The sequence below is a fragment of the Rhinatrema bivittatum genome, chromosome 3, assembly GCF_901001135.1.
Source record: "Rhinatrema bivittatum chromosome 3, aRhiBiv1.1, whole genome shotgun sequence".
NCBI lineage: Eukaryota > Metazoa > Chordata > Amphibia > Gymnophiona > Rhinatrematidae > Rhinatrema > Rhinatrema bivittatum.
The window spans coordinates 583,262,863-583,285,404 of record NC_042617.1 but is presented as its reverse complement, the minus strand read 5'-3'; the positions used below and the strand labels follow the sequence as shown (position 1 = coordinate 583,285,404).

At 48.1% G+C, this 22,542-nt stretch overlaps 1 protein-coding gene across 1 annotated transcript in view; it reads right to left on the bottom strand.

Annotated features, from left to right (window-relative positions):
• RSPH3 (radial spoke head 3) overlaps window positions 1-22,542 on the bottom strand; it is an 83,702-nt gene that overhangs the window by 32,125 nt on the left and 29,035 nt on the right. The window contains exons 7-8 of the mRNA XM_029596633.1: window positions 10,494-10,580; window positions 8,890-8,991 (exon numbers count right to left, since the gene is read on the bottom strand). Of these exons, the coding sequence (XP_029452493.1) occupies window positions 8,918-8,991; window positions 10,494-10,580 (161 nt within the window). The 3' untranslated portion in view covers window positions 8,890-8,917. The remainder of the gene's footprint in view (window positions 1-8,889; window positions 8,992-10,493; window positions 10,581-22,542) is intronic.

Genomic DNA, 22,542 nt, shown 5'->3' with positions numbered 1-22,542 from the left:
TGGCCTTATCTTCTCTAAATGCCGCTTTAACCCCTTGATCATCTAACGGTCCAACTGACTCCCTCACAGGCTTTCTGCTTCAGATATATTTTTTAAAGTTTTTACTGTGAATTTTTCCTCTATGGCCAACTTTTTTTTCAAATTCTCTCTTAGCCTGTCTTATCAATATCTTACATTTAACTTGCCAATGTTTATGCTTTATCCTATTTTCTTCTGTTGGATTCTTCTTCCAATTTTTGAATGAAGATCTTTTAGCTAAAATAGCTTCTTTCACCTCAACCTTTAACCATGCCGGTAATCATTTTGCCTTTCTTCCACCTTTCTTAATGCATGGAATAAATCTGGTCTGTGCTTCCAGGATTGGATTTTTTTAACAATGTCCATGCCTGTTGCACACTTTTTACCTTTGTAGCTGCACCTTTCCATTTTTTTCTAACTACTTTACTTGTGAGTCCCTACCGTAGTGCTCGCTGCTCCTTGGGACCCCCATGGCACTTCTCCTTGAGGACCTTGCTACAGAGCCTTTCCTGATCAAGATTTGGCTCAGTGCAGTACTCCGAGCACTCCTCTGCGCTACTACTCTCCTGGCACCTGCTACAGCGGGTTTCCCTCTCTAGCCCTTACTCAGCATACTACAGTTCATGTCTCTGCACCTGCACCTCCTTACCTCAAGGCCACTCCCACGTGGTCCGGACTTAGAAAATAGCCACTGCTATTACTAGCAACTGTAACATGGAATAGACTTAGTTTTTGGGTACCTGCCAGGTTCTTATGACCCGGATTGGCCTCTGTTGGAAACAGGATGCTGGGCTTGATGGACCCTTGGTCTGACCCAGTTTGGAATGTTCTTATGTTCTTACTACTCCACTCTGACCACACCTCTTACGGCTATGACCCGCAAGGGCTCTAAGCCCTCTCTCTGGTCGCCTGAAGCCGTAACAGCTTTTCAAGACCTTAAAACCACCTTCTTCCACGAGCCATGCCTTCGACATCCTGATCCCAGAATTCCATTTATTGTCGAGGTTGATGCCGGAGAGGGTAGGCGAGTGGGTGCAGAGAGTGTCAGAGAGGTTAGGCACAGTTGGAGACAGGAGCACTCTCGGAGGGAGGAGGAGAAAGAGTCTCAAGGAGTGCAAGGCCACTGCAGCTCTGAAGGGAGTAGAGCAGGACCACGTGGGAGTGGCCTCGAGGTGAGGAGGTGCAGGTGCAGAGACACGGACTGTAGTATGCTGGGTAAGGGCTAGAGCGGGAAACCCGCTGTAGCAGGTGCTGGGAAAGTAGCAGCGCAGAGGAGTGGGGCGCTGAGACAGTCTGGAAGAGTACTGCACTGAGCCACTGATGAGGAAAGGCTCTGTAGCAAAGACCTCAAGGAGAAGTGCCGAGGGGGTCCCAAGGAGCAGCGGGCACTGTGGTAGGGACTCACAAGCAAAGTAGCACTGAGCCTGGCCCCCAGGAGTGGGAAGCGCCAAAGAAAGTTTGGGTGAAGTGGCGCTGAGCCAGGACCCGCGGAGCGGGAGGCACTGAGAGAGAGTCCGGGTGAAGTGGCGCTGAGCCAGGACCCGCGAAGCGGGAGGCACTGAGAGAGAGTCCGGGTGAAGTGGCGCTGAGCCAGGACCCGCGGAGCGGGAGGCACTGAGAGAGAGTCCGGGTGAAGTGGCGCTGAGCCTGGCCCCGCGGAGCGGGAGGCGCTGAGAGAGAGTCCGGGTGAAGTGGCGCTGAGCCTGGCCCCGCGGAGCGGGAGGCGCTGAGAGAGAGTCCGGGTGAAGTGGCGCTGAGCCTGGCCCCGCGGAGCGGGAGGCGCTGAGAGAGAGTCCGGGTGAAGTGGCGCTGAGCCTGGCCCCGCGGAGCGGGAGGCGCTGAGAGAGAGTCCGGGTGAAGTGGCGCTGAGCCTGGCCCCGCGGAGCGGGAGGCGCTGAGAGAGAGTCCGGGTGAAGTGGCGCTGAGCCAGGACCCGCGGAGCGGGAGGCGCTGAGAGAGAGTCCGGATGAAGTGGCGCTGAGCCAGGACCCGCGGAGCGGGAGGCGCTGAGAGAGAGTCCGGATGAAGTGGCGCTGAGCCTGGCCCCGCGGAGCGGGAGGCGCTGAGAGAGAGTCCGGGTGAAGTGGCGCTGAGCCTGGCCCCGCGGAGCGGGAGGCGCTGAGAGAGAGTCCGGGTGAAGTGGCGCTGAGCCTGGCCCCGCGGAGCGGGAGGCGCTGAGAGAGAGTCCGGGTGAAGTGGCGCTGAGCCTGGCCCCGCGGAGCGGGAGGCGCTGAGAGAGAGTCCGGGTGAAGTGGCGCTGAGCCTGGCCCCGCGGAGCGGGAGGCGCTGAGAGAGAGTCCGGGTGAAGTGGCGCTGAGCCTGGCCCCGCGGAGCGGGAGGCGCTGAGAGAGAGTCCGGGTGAAGTGGCGCTGAGCCTGGCCCCGCGGAGCGGGAGGCGCTGAGAGAGAGTCCGGGTGAAGTGGCGCTGAGCCAGGGCTCGCGGAGCGGGAGGCGCTGAGAGAGAGTCCGGGTGAAGTTGCGCTGAGCCTGGCCCCGAGGAGCGGGAAGTGCTTGAGAGAGAGTCCAGTTGAAGTGGCACTGAGCCAGGACCTGCCGAGCGGGAGGCACTGAGAGAGAGTCCGGGTGAAGTTGCGCTGAGCCTGGCCCCGAGGAGCGGGAAGTGCTTGAGAGAGAGTCCAGTTGAAGTGGCGCTGAGCCAGGACCCGCGGAGCGGGAGGCACTGAGAGAGAGTCCGGGTGAAGTGGCGCTGAGCCAGGGCTCGCGGAGCGGGAGGCGCTGAGAGAGAGTCCGGGTGAAGTTGCGCTGAGCCTGGCCCCGAGGAGCGGGAAGTGCTTGAGAGAGAGTCCAGTTGAAGTGGCGCTGAGCCAGGACCCGCGGAGCGGGAGGCACTGAGAGAGAGCCCAGGTGCAGTAGCGCTGAGCCAGGACCCGCAGAGCGGGAGGCACTGAGAGAGAGCCCAGGTGCAGTAGCGCTGAGCCAGGACCCGCGGAGCGGGAGGCGCTGAGAGAGAGCCCAGGTGCAGTAGCGCTGAGCCAGGACCCGCAGAGCGGGAGGCGCTGAGAGAGAGCCCAGGTGCAGTAGCGCTGAGCCAGGACCCGCAGAGCGGGAGGCGCTGAGAGAGAGCCCAGGTGAAGTTGCGCTGACCCTGGCTCCGAGGAGCGGGAGGCACTGAGAGAGAGTCCGGGTGAAGTTGCGCTGACCCTGGCTCCGAGGAGCGGGAGGCACTGAGAGAGAGTCCGGGTGAAGTTGCGCTGAGCCTGGCCCCGAGGAGCGGGAGGCACTGAGAGAGAGTCCGGGTGAAGTTGCGCTGAGCCTGGCCCCGAGGAGCGGGAGGCACTGAGAGAGAGTCCGGGTGAAGTTGCGCTGAGCCTGGCCCCGAGGAGCGGGAAGTGCTTGAGAGAGAGTCCAGTTGAAGTGGCACTGAGCCAGGACCCGCGGAGCGGGAGGCGCTGAGAGAGAGCCCAGGTGCAGTAGCGCTGAGCCAGGACCTGCCGAGCGGGAGGCGCTGAGAGAGAGCCCAGGTGCAGTAGCGCTGAGCCAGGACCCCGCGGAGTGGGAGGCGCTGAGAGAGAGTCTGGGTGAAGTTGCGCTGACCCTGGATCCGAGGAGCGGGAAGTGCTGGGAGAGAGTCTGGGTGGAGTAGCGCTGAGCCAGGGCCCGCGAAGCGGGAAGCACCAAGACAGGAATCAGGAAGGAGAAGCACAGAGGTCCGAAGACAGGAACCATTGGTCCATGGAAAAAGTAGGCACCAAAAGGAACCAAGGAACTCGTTGCCAAGTTGGTTAGTGGTGGCTAGAGAGGCTTAAATATCCCGGGTCAGTGATGTCATCAGCTGGGGACCAGCCTGGAGTTCCCGCCATTGGCCCCTTAAAGGGAGGCCAGAGAGACCCAGGATCAGAACGCTGGCCGGCTTTCATCCCCCCCCTCCCCACATAATTAAAACCTATGCATTCTTTTCCAGTTTAAAATTTATTAACTTTCCCAACCTGAAAAGGCAGACATTCAAAGTACAATCTTCTGATGTAAAAATATCACTTACAACAACATATATATTACATAGGCATACACTGCAAAAAACACACTTTCAATAATAATAGTTTAATAGTTTACTCAATCCCATTTGGTGTTAGGACTATGGTAAAGTGCACTGGGTGTGGACTTGGCCCACAGAAAGCCAGGAATAAATTGAAGTACACTTCCAATATAGTTACCTTTCCAAATCATAACTGCCAGCACTCAACCTATGAAAAAGCTGTACTGCAAATATTACATCAGGCCCTAAACACCAATACACCTCCTGTTAGGAAAACAGATTAAAGCCAGGTTGTTGTAAATCCCTACACAGAAACTACCTGCTAGCAGAATCCCTAAAGCCTCAGTCACACAAGCAGAACACAGGCAGGCTCTCAGCAAATACAGAATAAAGAGATCATAAAATATAAACTGAAACTGGAAATCACAAGAAGCCAAACTCTCAGGCTGATAGAGTTAACCTGCAATTGGATGCGAGTTTTGGACGCGCTAGTTTTACCCCTTATTCAGTAAAGGGTAATAGCGCGTCCAAAACGCACGTCCAACCCCCCCCCCCCCCCCCGAACCTAATAGCGCCCGATGTCCCTATTAGGTATTCCTGCGCGATACAGAAAGTAAAATGTGCAGCCAAGCCGCACATTTTACTTTCAGAAATTAGCGCCGACCCAAAGGTTGGCGCTAATTTCTTCCGGCGCCAGGAAAGTGCACAGAAAAGCAGTAAAAACTGCTTTTCTGTGCACCCTCCGACTTAATATCATGGCGATATTAAGTCGGAGGTCCCGAAAGTTAAAAAAAGTTTAAAAAAAAAATATTTTAAATGGGCCCGCGGCTCACGGGTTGAAAACCGGACGCTCAATTTTGCCGGCGTCCAGTTTCCGAAACCGTGGCTGTCAGCGGGCTCGAGAACCGACGCCGGCAAAATTGAGCGTCTGCTGTCAAACTTGCTGACAGCCGCCGCTCCTGTCCGAAAAGAGGCGCTAGGGACGCGCTAGTGTCCCTGGCGCCTCTTTTTACCGCTGGCCCTAATATTAATAAATTAAAATACTGTATTGCGCGCACAGGAGAGCGGGCGTTACTGTATCAGCCCATCTGTAAACAATGCGAACACAATCAAGAAATATAAAACATTAAACATAGCAATAAAAAGAATGTGAAATCCGCTGAAAAATTCAGCCAATTAAAAACACGTATAAAAATGTTTAAAATATTTCCAAACATTAAGAAAATATTTCAAAACAGCAGATACAGCACATCCAATAATTAAAACTAACAAGAATTTTAAAAAATCTACCACTTTCCATCCCTGGGAACTTTAGATTTCCAGTCCTCCTGGGATTGTCGTATATTGGAGGAGGGGCCACAAACTTTAACCTCTCTCACACACATATATACAGGTACTGCCACATATGCACAGATGTGCACAGGCACTCTCTCTCTCATAGACACACACATACACATATACACACAAAAACCCTCTCATATATACACATTCACCCTCCATATATATACTATACACAACCCACACACCCTCACATATAGGCACATAATATACATACACACACAAACCTTCTCATATATAAACATATATACACACACTCTCTCATACACATACAAACCCCTAATCTCTCATACACACACACCACCTCCACCACCCTCTCATACACACACACACACTATCACACACACACACCACCCCCACCACCATCATACACACACTACCCCAACCACCCTCTCATACACACACACTACCCTTGGCACCCACTCATATCCACACACCACCCTCTCATTCACACACACACACCTCACCCTCACCACTTTCTCATACACACATATCACCCACTCCTACACACACACCCCCACACCACCCACTCATACACAAACCCACCCATACACAGACACACATCCTTACCTACCCACCTTCTCATATACACACATACACCCCCCACACACATACCCACCCATCCATATGCACACTCCCACCCACTTTCTTACACATATAAACCCCCTCATATATATATACACACACACACACACTCATACAGACACACACCCTCTCATACAGAGACCCATCCTCCCTTTCATACACACCCCTTTCATACATACACAAACCCACTCATATACACACTGTCCCTTACACGCCCTCTCATATATACATACACACACCCCCTCCCTCTCATATACACACCCACCCTTTCATATAACACACATATACACCCCCCCACCCTCTCATATGCATACACACTCCCTCTCATACACACTCACAGAGTCTCTCTCTCACAGGGCAAGTCTCTTTCACACACCTCAGACCCTTTTCTGCCGCCAGCTGTGGGGAAAACGCTGGCAGCACTGCAGTGACTTTTCTTCGACCACTGGAACGTCCTTTTGATGACGGGGAGTGGGAACCCTGCCAGCGTATCCCAGTTCCACATCATCGTGGGACCTTTCTTTTGCTGGTGGGGAATGGAAACCGCACCAGCATGTCACTGCTCCACACCGCCAGCACTGCAGGTTTTCCTGCCGGCAGAGTTGTTTTCCTAAATAAAGGGTGAGGCAGCTGTGGCAGGAAGGTTTCAGGAGACAATTCTGCCACCTCAAAATCTTGCCGCCTGAGTCGGCCGCCTCACCCTGCCTCATTATAGAACTGCTCCTGGCTAGATCCGGCCATTTCAAATTTATAAAGGGGAAGGGACACACACAAATGCATGAATCACATGAAATTTTTATGAGAAAACTGCCAACTCTTCTCTCCACCAACTTTGAAAAATAGAAAAGTCAGATGTTCTACCGAAAGATCTAATCCCACACAAAGTTTGGTGGATCTAGTTCCAGCTATTCCAAAATTATAATGAGGACACGATCATAAAAACACAAACATTTTATGATCTGTTAAGCCTCTGTTAACTATCGAACCAAAGCTAAAAACTGAGTTGATTGGATGGGTCAATTGGTCTTTATCTGTCGTCGTCTACTATGTAATTGCGGTTTGCCCTCAGGCCTACAGAAGCATGCGGAAGCTTTCTCCCTGCACTTCTTAGCTTTCCATTCCTTCTCTGTCTCTCCAGAAAGTATTCAACTGAGCAACTCTTAGCAATTGGATTTTATACTACCGTCCTATGATGCACAAAATGTCACGATTATAAAGTTACACACCAGAGCAGATTATGCATCTGTAAAAGTATTGTAATCCTGCAAGGCACTACATTCATTGCTCTCTGCTTCATCGGCAGGGGAAAAGGGGAATTAAATTTAGATAGTAACCGAGGGCCCCCAACTTTTACGGACTGGGGAACTGATAAGCATGGGGGTAACCGGCACAGAGCAGCAATTTCTGCCCTTAACAGAAGGTAGGGATTACTACCCTACCTGCTGCTAAGGGCAGTAATTGCAACCAATAGTAGTATTGTAACCAGTAAGCCTTGATGCAACTGCGACATCACTCTCTGCTTCGACAGGAAGGGGGTGGGGGTTGGAGAGAAAGAGGAATTTGGATTCAGAGACGACTAACACGAGCCATTACTTTTTTACAGTCTGGGGTACTGATGCACAAACATTAAGGGAAAATACACAGGTCTGCATCTATGGCCAAGCCTATAAGCAAAGCCCGTCGAGCAGCACTGACTGATGCATGGGAGTAACCTGCACGGCGCAGCAGATACTAACATGGGAAGCTTGCTGGGCAGACCGCATGGACCATTGGTTCTTTCCTGCCGTCATTTCTATGTTTCTATAATTGTGCAGGCCAGTGGTTTATAACAGAAAGCAGAGTTGCTTCCCTGTAACAGGTGCTCTCGCAGGCTGTCAGTCCTCACACTTGGGGTAACGTTATCCAATGTAGCCCCGCATGGAAAATTATGGCAAAAGTTTTGATACGGTCCTCGTGCACCAAGAGCACAACTTAAACCCGGATGAGGACATGCCGTCGCAAAAGAAAAGGGATGCAATGTCAAAATCAAATAGCGGCTGCTCTCAATGGCTGGCGGGGCACTGAGCGCGCCTCCGACCCCGGGGATCGACTGCGAAATGAAACTTACCCAAAAGCGTCGAAAAACCTGGCTTATGACAATAAGGGGAAAACTGGAGGGACCTTAAGTCGACCTACAATCCCGCTAAAAAAAAAAAAAATTGCAAAAAAAGAAATCAGTGCTAAAAACAAACTTTGGAGAAGTTCAAGTCGAGAGACGTAATTTGCGGTGACGCATGAGGCTCCGAGGAAAAGAAGAGACTGAGGGGATGTCATAATGCATGCTCGGGCATGCTCAGAGAGGAGAGTCAAAGGTTTAGAAACTCTGACATAAAAGTTTCCATGCCGGGCTCCGTCAGATGATGTCACCCCATGTGTGAGGACTGCCATGCTGCGTGTCCTGGGAGAATCCCATTTAACTGCCTGAATACCAGCCACTGTGCAATCGGCAGCCTGAGGCTGGCTTCTAAGGGCGGCAGCAGCCAGCTGGATTCCATTGCTTTTTGGAAGCTGGAGACAGTAAAATCATGCGTGAAGCCACTGCAGAAGGAAAAAGTGGGCTAGATTAGGATGGGGAAGGGAAAGTATGCACATGGAGTTCATTGTGAAACCCCTGCATGTACTTCAATGTGTGAATTTTGCACCTGCTCCAAAGAAGGTCCAAAGTCCACGGGTATTTTGTATCCACAATGTGTGCCTGGCCTGCCTTTCCCAAAGAAAAGTCCATGGAGATTTTCCCTTTGAAAATCAACTTGCAGGGCCTATGGGCAGTTTAAAAATTGCCATTAAACATTTTATGCATTACCTAAAGCTTTACAGTGAGAAATTCCTTAACCTGTAGTTTTAGCTAAATATTTTGGGGCTGCTGACATTTGCCCCCGGACTGACTTATGGGTGGTCTCAGAGGTCGTCCTTACCTGACAGTTGGGTGTGTCCATTTTTTTGTCAGTTGCTTGTATCTTCAGACCTTACTTGATGGAACGACTGTAATCTGTTTTCAACCACCTCACGAATGAGCTCTGTAAGAAGAAATGGGATCCATTACCCATTAGGCAGTGCTTGAGGTTACAGCTACTTGTTTTATGTATTTTGATTTATATTCTGCCTTTCAGCCAAAACAGATTACATTCAGATTTAAGTGCAAGTTTACTCGTGTTATTTACTGTCGTTAAATGCCTTTGTGTAAGCATGAGATCCTCACTGCTTCCCTCGATGTGGCAGATCAATGACTTTCATCTCTCATGGGCCCTGGTCAGTGCACAGTCTACTCTGTCTATTGAATTCAAATGTGCTGGTCAAGCAGACAAGAACGAAGTAGTAAACTAGGAAAGCTCTAGGCAGTGAGGAATAGTGACCGAGGGAACCTATGCAATTATCAGATATGTAGCATCCTATAATGCACCAATGTTAAGAGTTATGGGATCGGATACAATGAAAGAAAATTAAAGACATTTAAAAAATAATTCAGATTGTGAGCTGTAGAGCCAGGGAGGATGAGCAAAGAGTCTGATTTTAATATATTTCTTTAGAGAGAGGACATTCATGCTACAAGATTTACAAAATGGGCGGGAACTGGCATAAACCTAATGGAGAAGCATTTTATTAATTGAGAGGGTTAATGTTGTGGTCAATATTCAGCAGCATGGCAAGAGGACTATTTATTCAACCAAAGACAGCTGGATTAGTTATCACAGGTATTCAACAGAGCAGTGCCAATTAAACTCTCTGCTGATTAGAGCTGGATAAAGTCCTAGGTATCCAGCTAACTTAAGGACTGCCCTCTAGCATGACTAGGAGCCAGCGGGATACGGTTTCTGGCTAACTTAATTCTAGCCCAAAATACCTCCAACCTATCTGGCTAACTTTTATCCAGTTAAACACTCAGCCAGTTAAATCAGAGATGATCAGATGTGTGGGAAATTCAAAACTTGTGGTTTATCTGGCTAAGTCCCTAATTTAACTGGATAAACCATCTGAAAATATGCATGCTACTGTGTGCAGACTGGCTGAGATTTTCAGAAAAGGAGAGCGTGTTTGAGAAACAGGATCTCCAAAACTTGTGAGAATTATTAAAACAAACGCGGGACTGAGCTGTAACTGCATCAAGATGATGGGAGAGCAGGGAGGACTTGTTTATAAGTATTTGGAATAAAATTAAATCTCACCTGTCTCTGTGAGAGCAGATTTATGTGCTCAGTAACATCACTGATCTTATAGTCTTGGTCTTACTATTACTATTATTTTTTTTTTGTATTAGAGTTATATAAAACCATTATTCCTCATAGAAAGCATCTGGTGTAGGTTCTAAAACATTCAACATTAACTGCTTTCTCCTGCCATCAGGATGTTGGGTGGTCATAATAGAAAAGACTTTCGCTGTGTGCTAACAAAATCATTCTGAGTATGAACTAAAAGGTGACTTTCTAAAATAAGGGTTTAGCAAGCTGACACTTTGTGCGGAGGACTCTCCACTCCTTCTCGTGAACCTAGGGGACCACGTTCCAGGGTCCACGTGACTTACGGTCAAGCACGATTCTCCCCAGAATGCTCTTCTCCAAGGTTCTCTCCACCTCCGACATCAGCCACGGAATGAATCCAGTCTCAATGTCTGAAAGGGCAGAGATATGTATATTATACAGGATATGTATATGATATGTATATTATACAGGATATGTATATGATATGTATATGATACAGGAACATCGGTATATAAAAACTAAAAATAAATAAATAGAAAGCAAAAATTGACTTTCAGATAACAACTCCGGCTTTCCCACCCGAAACGGAGCTTCGACCTTTCAGAATAAAATATGAAAAGTAATTCATATGGGGTTTGTTTGGTTTTTTTTGTATCCATCGCCTCTTCCTATTGCACTGACACTCATCCTTTGTCACTTTATGCAGGGACTTGGGCTCAGAGACTCTGGTTCAAATATCATTGTCGTCACAACTCGTGGTAAAAAGTGGCTTCACTTGCTTTTATGATGTTACACAATTTCTCTGATGGTACAATGGCGGTGAATCATTACTGCCCAGCCCCTGCTCAGGCCTGCATTTTCTCAAACTAACAAATATGAATTCAAAGTTTTAAAACATTAGCATAACAAAGTATTGAGCCTGAAAAAGGACTCTGCTTCCTTCCTTCTAAAGGAAAACTACTGTCTATTCTGGCAGTAATAGGCTTTCGGTAACACTTTAGAATACATTCAGATTAACAAAGAATCATTTTATATTTAACTCTGTTTATTCATTTGCAAGGAAAAATAGCGAAGGATCATTTTATTCAATGGTAATGTCAATGATGATATGCCCTCTCCCTCACTTTTGATATAAGCCAATTGAAACAACATTTTACTTTTTTCGCTGTTTCATATTTCGATTGCACATTTGTCCTTTAAGAAAAAACATGAGGACAAATAAAATGCAAAAAACACTGCTGTTTCATTAGGTGTATACTCTAGAGACATAAGGTGCTGATTTGCTAAGCGGAGCTCCCTTTGGAAGGTTACTGTGGGTAAGCGAGTGCGATGATGCTGAGCTGCAAGTCCAGGCAAGAGCCGGCAGGAGGTAAGAGCACGATATTCAAAAGATCTAGGCACCTAAATTAAAGGTTAGGTGTAGGGCCATTGTTAGCTCTGGGCCCATGGGGCCCGTTGCCCCGAATCATCTGTCGGTGCCCAGAGTCTCAGCTGTCCCTCCAGTAGCTTGAAACTTGATCCTGCCCCTGCCTCCCTCTGTGTCTGGATCCCATGTTGCAAAACCTAAGCTTCTTCCCGACGTGCTGGCTCCTCCTCACTTCCTGTCACTGCCTGTGCGGTTCATGCCGCTGCTCTCTATGGAGCCCCTTGTGGTCCAAATAGTGCTGCTGCATGATCAGCAGAGTCCCTAAAAGGGATGTGCAATCGTTTTTTGACGATCAGGAAATTCGTACGATATTTCCTAAATCGTCATGGATCGGGAAACCGATAAAACGACTGCATTTTCCCCGAATTTTCGTTAAAAAAACAGTTTTTCGGCTAGGAGCGCACTAACAAAAAGTAACAAAAACTAACCGTTTTTTTTTTAACTAGAGATGTGCATCGGGTGCCCGATCGTTCCCGCTTTCGGGTTTGTGTGGCCACGGGAAAATCTCGTATTCCCACGGATCGGCTTTTTTTTTTTTTTCCGTGAAAAATCGTTTTTCGGCTTAGGGCGCGCTCACTCCCGTTAGTGCGCACTAACAAAAATAACAGAAAGTAAAAACTAACGGGCCCCCGATGCACATCTCTAATCCCTAACAGGAGCTGAGGAGGAGCAGGAAGCAGCTCGTGTTTTTCAGCAGCAGCCTGGATACTGACGGGGGAGGCGAAGGGGAAAAGGCAAGGCAGGATGGAGCTCCTAGCGGGGACTGCCGGGAGTGAGAAATAGGGGAGAAGAGTGCGGACTCCAGGAAAAAAGACATCAGGAACCCCAGATTGGTGGGTAGGGGAAGAAAAGGACTGGACTTCCCACACTGGGCACAAGGAGAGGGCAGGCACTCAGAGACTGGGTGGGAGGGTGAGGACTTGGGGGTTAGGGGGAGAGCATGCACTCAGAGATTTTGTGGGGGGGGGGGGGGGGGGGGAGGGGGAGTGTGAATTTGAAGCCTGAGCAGGGACTGGGGAGACAGCAGGGACTCAGAAATTGGGTGAGGGTATGTCAGATGGGCTAGGAGGGAAGTGAGATGGGGGTATGAGGAGGGCTAAAGGGCGGGGTGATGTCGTAATATGATGTGAAGGACCGGAGGGTCGGCGAGTGGGTGGCAGGCGGTGACTGTGAGAGAAAAAGGGAAGGGATGAACCTGTGAAGACTTTGAAAATAGGACAGAGGAGGAGATGGTGAAAGAGAAGTAATGAGGCGCTGGGTATGGGATAAGAGACAGAAGAAAGGATGAGCAAAACAAGAAGCTGGGGCTAATGAGGGGATGAGACGCAGAGGTTAAGCCGAGAGCTGAGGAGGGGGTGAGTACAGATGGTGGAAATGAGGGAATATAGGGACCGGGTGAAAAACAGAGGGGGGAAACAGGCTGAGGAAAGAGCGAGAATGGAGGGGAAGGGGGAAGGCTGTGGCGGGGCTGAGAAAATGGGGAGATGAGCTGGGATGGGAGAAGAAAAGATGGTAAGTAGGTGAGATGAAACGAGGGTGCGTGAGGACTGGAAAGAGAGGGGGCGAAGGAGTGAAATCTGATTCGGAATGGATAGAGGCAGAAAAGAAATGAAAGGGAAAGATCAATGTCAGAGACAGAGAGGACAACAGGAGGGGAGAGAAGAAACAGAAAATGTAAAGGAGACAAGAGAAAGAGCAGAAATCGATAGCAGTTCAGCTTGTATTATTGGTGTTCGAGGTCTTGGTGTAATATTTGCAGTGATGCTTTTTCATGGGTAGGATTGTTGGTGTTTGAGTCTAGACGTTAGTGATGTTCTGATATGGCAGGTTTAGGGTCCGACACATTTTTGGCAAGGCTTTGTATTGCTTCACATTGTGCCTAATAAAGAGAGCTTTTGCTGTTACTGAGGTGACACAATCTGCATACTGAATATTAATTTTAATATTTACAAGTGTATTGTCCATTTATGTGTTTTTACACGCTGGTTCTTGGGATGTGGGGAGAAAGCTGATCATGATTAAGTTCATTTATTTTGGAAACTTATTATATGTCTTATCACTCTATTAACCAAAGTGAGGTACAAAATCTTGTAGGGAGAGGAGTAAGGGGGGGGGAAGAGCTGGAAGAGCTTATGGGAACAAGCCCCAGGTTTTTAAGTAACTAGAAATGCCCCAGATCTGTAAAAGTGAATATTTGCTCTATCTGAATTCCTAAATTTAAGTAGTTGATAAAGGATGGTACTTTGCATTAAAACCAAGCATAAAGGGTCATTCATCAAAATGCGTTATGACGTTAACACATGCGATAGATAACGCGTTAACGCCATAACATATGCGATAATCGTGTTACCGCACGGTGCGAATACAATTTTTTGAAGGGGCAGGACTGGGGAGGGGTTTGGGTGGGATCAATTAAAATGAGGGCCAGTATTGCACTGTGTGACAGCAGAATGCATGTATTGCATGGTTTTAATGCCAGAAATAACTACACCTTTTTTCCTGGCATTAAGCTGTGTGATATGCCCAAAATGGCTGTAATGCAATTTCTGTTAAAGATTGCAAGTTTCATTTTGGCCATTTCTGGGCTTGGGAGGGAGGGAGGGAAAGGGAGTAGAGTGGAGTGGAATGGAGTGAGAGAGAGAGAGAGAGAGAGAGACGCTGGGGAGGCCTTCGCAATATTCAACTATTTATATCTCTATAGGAGGGCCAGCTAATAGCTCGAGGTGAGGTGTTGGTGGTGGTTTAGGGTTTAGGGGCCAGTTTTACATGCAGAGTGAGATGTATGAACAGCACAGTACACCTCAATGAAGATTTGACATCATTTGGAGTGAGGAAACTCTCACGAAGTTGAGATTTCTACAATGTTCTCTCGCCCTAGCTTGATAGTACCCTGTTATAGAGTCCATCAATCTAGGGAAAGAGAACACTGCGGTAAAAAGAGGCGCTAGGGACACTAGTGCGTCCCTAGCGCCTCTTTTTGGACAGGAGCGGCGGTTGTCAGCGGGTTTGACAGCAGACGCTCAATTTTGCCGGCGTCAGTTCTCAAACCCGCTGACAGCCACCGGTTCGGAAACCGGATGCCGGCAAAATTGAGTGTCCGGTTTTCAACCCGCGAGCCGCAGGACAATTTTAATTTTTTTTTTTTATTATTTTTTACTTTTGGGACCTCCGACTTAATATTGCCATAATATTAAATCAGAGGGTGTACATAAAAGCAGTTTTACTGCTTTTCTGTACACTTTCCCGGCGCCGGCAGAAATTAACGCCTATCTTTGGGTAGGCGCTAATTTCTGAAAGTAAAATGTGCGGCTTGGCTGTACATTTTACTTAGTGAATCGCGCGGGAATAATTAATAGGGCCATCAACATGCATTTGCATGTTGCGGGCGCTATTTGTTTCGGGGGGGTTAGACGCACGTTTTCGACCCCTTACCGAATAAGGGGTAAAGCTAGCACGTCGAAAATGCGCGTCCAAAAGGAAAATTAGTTTCTTACCTGATAATTTTCGTTCCTGTAGTACCAAGGATCAGTCCAGACTCCTGGGTTTTGCCCCCCCCCCCCCCAGCAGATGGAGACAGAGCAGTTACCATAACAACGCTCCGCCTATAAATAGAATGGCGCCACCTACAGTCCAGCAGTATTACTTAATGTCAAAGCAGAATGGAACTCTCAAAACCATCATAACTGTATATAAAAGAAACAAACTGGTCCACTGAACCCTCCTGGGACCTGAACCTTGAAAAAACCACTTGAGGACACAACATTAAAAATCTCTGTCAATCTGAAATAACGAAATAGATAAGAACCGAGTGGATTCTCCCGTTCTTCCATGCCTCTGACGGGCTGGACTCTGGACTGATCCATGGTATTACAGGAACGAAGATTATCAGGTAAGAAACTAATTTTCCTTTCCCTGTACGTACCCGGATCAGTCCAGACTCCTGGGATGTACCAGAGCTTTCTTACCTGGGATGGGATCCGGAGAGGCCCGCTCGAAGCACTCCCTCTCCAAATCCTCCTGAAAGTGGAGCCTGGACATCCAATCTGTAATATCGCGCAAAAGTATGCAGAGATTTCCACATAGCCGCCCTGCAAATTTCCTGCGGTGATATCATCTGACACTCTGCCCAAGACGCCGCTTATGAACGAGTAGAGTGGGCACGCAGATCCGTAGGAAGGGATCTACCACGAAGGAGATAGGCTGTCCTAATAGCTTCCTTTAGCCAGTGAGCTATAGTAGCTTTGGACGCCTGCTGTCCTTGTTTAGGACCGCTCCACAGCACAAAAAGATGGTCAGTCACACGAAACTCATTGGTAACCTCAAGGTAACGCAGCAAAGCACTGCGAACGTCAAGCTTCCGCAAGTCACTAGCCAAAGGATCCGAATGGTTTAAGTCCGTGAAGGCCGGCAGCTCCACTGATTGGTTAACATGAAAAGAGGAAACCACTTTCAGCAAGAAAGACGGAACTGTCCTTAAAGAAATGTCCGAGTCCAAAATCCTCAAAAAGGGTTTCCTACAGGAAAGTGCCTGGAGTTTCGACACCCAAGAGCCGAAATAATGACCACCAGAAAAATCATCTTTAAGGTAAGATCTTTTAGAGTCGCTCTCTTTAAAGGCTCAAAAGGCGCTGAGCAAAAGGCAGTGAGGACTAAATTCAAATTCCACGACAGATAAGGATGCCAAAGCGGAGGACGCAAGTGTTTTGCTCCCTTAAGAAATCGAACTACATCCGGATGTGCCGCTAACACTACACCCTGGATAGAACCACGCCAACAACCAAGTGCCGCAACCTGCACTCTGAGGGAACTACATGACAACCCTTTAGAAAGACCGGATTGTAAAAATCTCAGAATATCTGACATCTAGGCCTGGGTAGGCGCAACCTCACGGTCCAAAAACCAAGACTAAAAACTTTCCATACTCTAACTTATGTGAGATTGGTAGAAGTCTTACACGATCGGAGAAGTGTAGCTACCACAGCCAGAGAATAGCCTTTGTGTGTTAACCTCTGCCTTTCAAAAGCCATGCCGCTAGACAGAAGCGATCGACGTCCTCCAAACAGGCTCTTGATGCAGTAGGTCTGGGAGAATGGAAACCGCAGAGGACCGTCCATCGCGAGATTGAGAAGGTCCACAAACCAGGGACGTGTCGACCATTCTGGAGCTATCAGAATGACTTCCATTGGATGGATCTCTACCTGCCAGAGCACTTTGCCAATCATTGGCCAAGGTGGGAAGACATACAGCAGAACCTTGGTGGGCCAAGGCAACATTAGGGCATCTACCCCTTCTGCTGCCGCCTCTCTGCGACGAGCGTAGAACCTCGGCGTTTTGGCATTCTGAAAAGTTACCATCAGGTCCATGCTGGGTGTGCCCCATGCATCGCATATGAGTTAAATGGCGGTCTCTGCCAGCTCCCATTCTCTGGGATCTATACAATGACGACTGAGAAAGTCTGCCTGCACATTGTCCACACCGGCGATGTGAGACGCTGTTATGCTTACCAAGTTTAGCTCTGCCCAGCTAATCAATTGGCAAGCTTCTATTGCCACTGGTTGACTTCTGGTTCCTCCTTGGCGATTGATGTACGCCACCATGATCGCATTGTCTGAGAGAATTTTGACCAACTTGCCCTGGAGGAAGGATGGAACGCTTGCAATGCTAACCATACCCCCCTGGTTTCCAGTCGATTGATCGACCAGAGCTATTCGACGGGGGACCAAAGTCCCTGCACTGATTTTCCTTGACATACCGCACCCCCAACCGCAGAGATTGGCGTCTGTGGTGACCACTGTCCAGTGGAGCACCTCCAGGGGAACTCCTCTGGTTAAATTGTCCGTCACTAACCTCCAATCGAGACTGGCTCATGCTGTCTCCGTAAGCGGTAAAGATAGATGAAAAAGGTCGGAGACTGGGTTCCATCAGGAAAGTAATGCGGACTATAAAGGTCTCATATGAGCAAAGGCCCAAGGTACCAGTTCTATTGTTGAAGTTATCGATCCGAGAACTTGTAAATAATCTCTGACTCTGGGTGGGTGCTTGAGCATTAAACCTCGAACTTGGACTTGAAGCTTGGAGATGCATTCCATGGTAAGAAAAACTCTGCCTTGCTGAGTGTCAAAAAGAGCACCCAAATATTCCAACGACTGAGTGGGCTCCAGTCGCCTCTTGGCGAGATTGACCACCCAGCCTAGGGATTGCAGGAGCTGAAGTACTTTCTGAATTGCCTCCTGGGCAAGCACTTTTGACTTCGCATGGATTAGCCAATCATCCAAGTAAGGATGCACCAGTAACCCCTCTCTGCAGAGATGGGTTGCCACCACCACCATTACCTTGGTGAATGTCTTGGGTGCTGTAACCAGACCGAAGGGTCGAGCCCGAAATTGAAAATGCTGATGCAGAACTGAAAACCGAAGAAACCTCTGGTGGTCTGACCGAATGCCTATATGAAGATACGCTTCCGTGAGGTCTAAGGATGCTAGAAACTCTCCCTTGCGAACCAAGGCAATGACAGACCAAAGCGTCTCCATGCGAAACCGGGGAACCTGGAGACATCTGTTTACACTCTTAAGATCCAGAATGGGCCGAAAAGATCCCTCTTTTTTTTGGCACTATGAAGTAAATGGAGTAAAGGCCCTTCTTTCTTGCCTCTGGGGGCACTGAGACGATAGCTCCTAGTTGCAGAAGTCGTTGTAAAGTGCCCTGCATTGCTCTTCTTTTGGTTTTGTAACCGCAGGGAGAAATTAGAAATCAGTCCTGAGGATGCTGTGCAAAATCTAAAGCACCACTGGTCTGTCGTTACTTTAGTCCATTCCTCGTAAAACAGGGACAGTCTGCCCCCTATCTCCGGCACCGAGGAATGGACCTGCACCCTTCATTGTGATGCTTTTGCACTGGAAGCAGACTGGGAGTTACCAGGTCTGCCAAATCGACGGCCCTGAAAGGACTGGGACCAAGTCTGTTGCCTGTTAGGAGCTTTCCAAAAAGGGGCCGTGGGCGGTCTAGATGGGCGAAATCTTCAATTCCCTCTGAACGTGGCCCGAGAGGCAAAGGAACCTCTGGATTTCGGTCTATCCTCTGGTAACCCATGAATCTTATTCTCACCCAGAGATTGGATCATAACTTCTAGATCCTTACCGAAAGTAGTTTGCCTTTGAAGGGCAAGGACCAGTTTCTCAACCAGAGGAGCCTACGAGCTGAGAAAGCTGAAACCATGGATCTGGCCGATGTGCGCAAAAGATCATGCAGTGCATCCGCGCTGTATGCCACCGAAGCTTCCAGACGACCTGCCTGGACCACCTCTTCATCCGATAAGTCAGCGTTAGCTTGTATTGCTGAATCCAACAGAGACCCGCTCTTAAGGCAAAATTGCTGCAAATAGCCGCACGCACTCCCAGTACAGAAACCTCAAAAAATCCTTTTAAGTTGCACTTTCAATTTCCTGTCTTATAGGTCCTTGAGTGCTGTAGCTCCAGTGACCTGAATTGTGGTCTTCTTGGTAACAGTGGATGCTGCCGCATCTACATTGGGTACTCGAAGCAGCTCTAAAGCATCCTCTGGCAGAGGATATAGCTTGTCCATGGCCTTACTCACTTTCAAACCCAGATCCGGGGTATCCCATTCTCGGAAAAGCAAATCTGTAGCCAAGAAATGAAAAGGAAAAGAAGAAGCAGAGCCTCTCAGACCCAGCAACACAGGATCCATAACACCCAATTTAGATTCTTCTGGGGGCCATTCAATGCCCAGTTCAGCTAAAATAGCAGGAATAAGGAGACCCAACTCCTTCTTTCTAAAAAGGCGCACTGCCTTTTGGTCATCCCTTGCGCTATGGTGCTGTAAATCAGAGTCTATATCCACCCACTGCGGGGGTTTGGGCTGGAGGTCTGGGTCATCTGGATTAGTGTCCTGACTAGGAGTATCTGGAGTAATCTGGGAAACCCCTGACCGACGGATATGTTTAGGCTGAGAAGGCTCCGCACCTCCCTTAGGGGTAGACCGTTTCTTAGCAGAACTCTGAGAAACGACCTTTTTGCCAGACTGCAGCTTCCCTAACTTCCTCTCCTTGTAATCTTTATGGAGCAACAACACAAATTGTGAGGAGGAAGAGGAGTCAGAGGCCCCCTCGGGGCTATCCTCCACGGCAGGGGAAATAGGGTGTGAAGGTTCCCTGTCCATTGAAACCCCTTGCTGGGGAGAAAGAGGAGGTAAAATCCCTTCCCCCAGCGCTGCACTAGTCACAACCCTGAAAGACTGGAAAAGAGCCCCCGTTCCCGCACTGAAAGGGAACTGATCAGCTTTAGAGGGAATTGCAGCAGAGGTTCCCACAGGGACTCGGGCAGACTTTGCTTTTGCTAGTTTTGCAGATTTAACATTTTTTCCGGCTCCCGATGACCCCCTCCCCGCCCGGGATACAATCAGAGCAAAGATCCTCCCTAGAGAGTCCCGTGCGGGCCGACCCGCACGCAGGGCAAACCGACGAACGCGACATCGAGTTATGACAGAAAAATTAAATTAAACAAAATGCAACAAATTTTGACAAAAATCGTGAAGAAATAGCCAAAAACAAAAAGCAAATGCCACGCTGAGACAGGGAGAGAGAGAGAGAGAGAGAGAGAGTCGACGCGGGACAAAACAAAAGTAAAACTTTTTAAATTATAAAACTTGCCCGGCAGTGGAGTGAGCCGGGCTCCCCGGTATCGCACCCAAGCTGCTGAGAAGATAAGTAGGGCCCTCGACCCTGTGAAGCAGCTGCCTCAGACCAGCGTGGGATGGCTCTCTCAGAACCTAACGACCACTGTGCTGCCACAAGCTCCTTTCTTATGCTCTCTTTTTTTTTTTTAAATAAAGCTTAAACAAGCCAGAAAGCAAAAGACAAAAAAAAAAAACAACCCTAAACTAATTAAACACAAGAATAACCAAGTAAGCACACAGCCCAGACTGTAGGTTTGGCACCTGAACCATCTGCTGGAGACAGAGCAATACTGCCGGACTGTAGGTGGCGCCATTCTATTTATAGGCGGAGCATTGTTATGGTAACTGCTCTGTCTCCATCTGCTAGAGGGGAGTCTGGACTGATCCGGGTATGTACAGGGAATGGGGGTTAACAGTGCGCTGTATCGGCCTGAATGTTAGTACACAGTGTGGTAATTCTAAAATTACCATAAACACACCCCTTTTTCTTACACAGGCGTTATCCATGCGTTATTATAGCATTTTGATGAATCTAGGGACAGTTTATGTAGGGGCTATTATTAGTTTAATTTGACTAAGTGTATTACTCAAATAATATAGGGTTTGCATTTTTATCTATCTATAATAAAGAGGAAAAATGCACTGCACCTGTTTCACTGGTATGCAAATTGAGCTCTGCCCTCTCCTAGCCCTGTCCCTTTCTTTCTATATGGAACTGGAGCTCTGCCCTCTCTCACCCTGCACTCTCCAGCTCAGCACCTCTCTCTGTATTGTCCGATCCACTGTTTATTGCCTCTTATGGAAATTGAACTCTGCCTCTCTCTGTCTTGCTGTACCCTCCAACTCCGTCCCCTCTCTCTTTCAATTGTCCAATTGCCTCTCTACTACTACACAATATACCCAAACTCATCTTGCACTCTCTACTTCCACACATCTCATTACATACGTCCTATACTTCACAGTATTTCCCAATCCTTGGACGGGGTTTTACTGCTAGTTGTTATATAATCAAAAGAATGGTGGCTGATAGACCCAGATGTGTTAGTTTAGTGGAATTATGTAATTTTGTTTGAGGATTATTTGATATATTATTCTAATTCTTTGATAGATATTTATATATATATATATATTTTGGCATATATGTATTTATTTATGAGAGTTGCTGTGGAATAAATGGATTAATTGCTTTTAATTTTATATGTCCTCTGATTTATTGTATTTGAGGCTTTGTATGAGTTGATTATATTATGATGAATTTGTTTTGGTCAATTACATTATTTTTTAAATTATATTAATGTTGTTTGTTTTAGTGTAAGTTTGCCATTCTTTATGATCTACTTATTGCTGCCTACAGTATTTTTTCCTAAATTTAAGTACCTTAAAAGTGGGTAGAGCCAAATGAATGGCCAGGTCAGGGTAGCCAAGTTAGACATTCAGTGCTTATTTGCAGTGCCGGGTGTATAACTTAGAAAAGTAATAGCTGACCGAAATTTAGAAACCTCAGTTTAAGGTACCTAAAGTTCAAGTTAGGTGCCTTTATATAATCAAAAATTAAGGCATGTCAGAACTGATGAAAATAGGTACCTAAATTACGTCACTTGGACTTTTCTGAATATTAGGCTGGAAAGCCTCTAGCCTCCAAGGTACAGAGAGGAAGGGAAATGAATGGCTGAGAGGCTTGCACAGGGGTTAAAGCCATATGATTTCCTACTAGAATTTTTTCTAGAAGCAGGACTTCTAGTGATGAAGTGCTGCTGAGTAGAAGTCACATGTCTGAGCTTTTGGGGGATCAGCAGCCATCCCAGCTTGCTTGATACTGTTAGGATTTGTGGGTGTGTGGGCCCTGGGCCGAGGTGAGAGATGGTACCACCCATGGGGGGGAGCCCAGTGAGCCTCACTGTCGGGTGGCGAGGTCTCAGCTGACGTCAGACACAGTACAAGTCTAGAGTCTTTATTAAAGAGGTAGAGCAGCAGTATCCGTGGAGTGGGGGGTGCAAGAGTAAAGTCACACTGACCAGAGGGGGAGCCACAGGTCTTGAGGAGTGGGGGATACCCAAAGTGTACATGGTGTTGCAATGGTCCGCAGAGTGGGGTACACCGACAAAGAACCTTCAGTATGGACGAGATGGTGGTGGTCCGCGGAGAGGGGTACACCAATGAGGGTCCTCTGTAGAGATGGTAATGGTCCGTAGCGCAGGGTGTACTGAAGAGGGTCTTCAGTAGAGGCGGTAATGGTCCGCAGAGCGGGGTACACC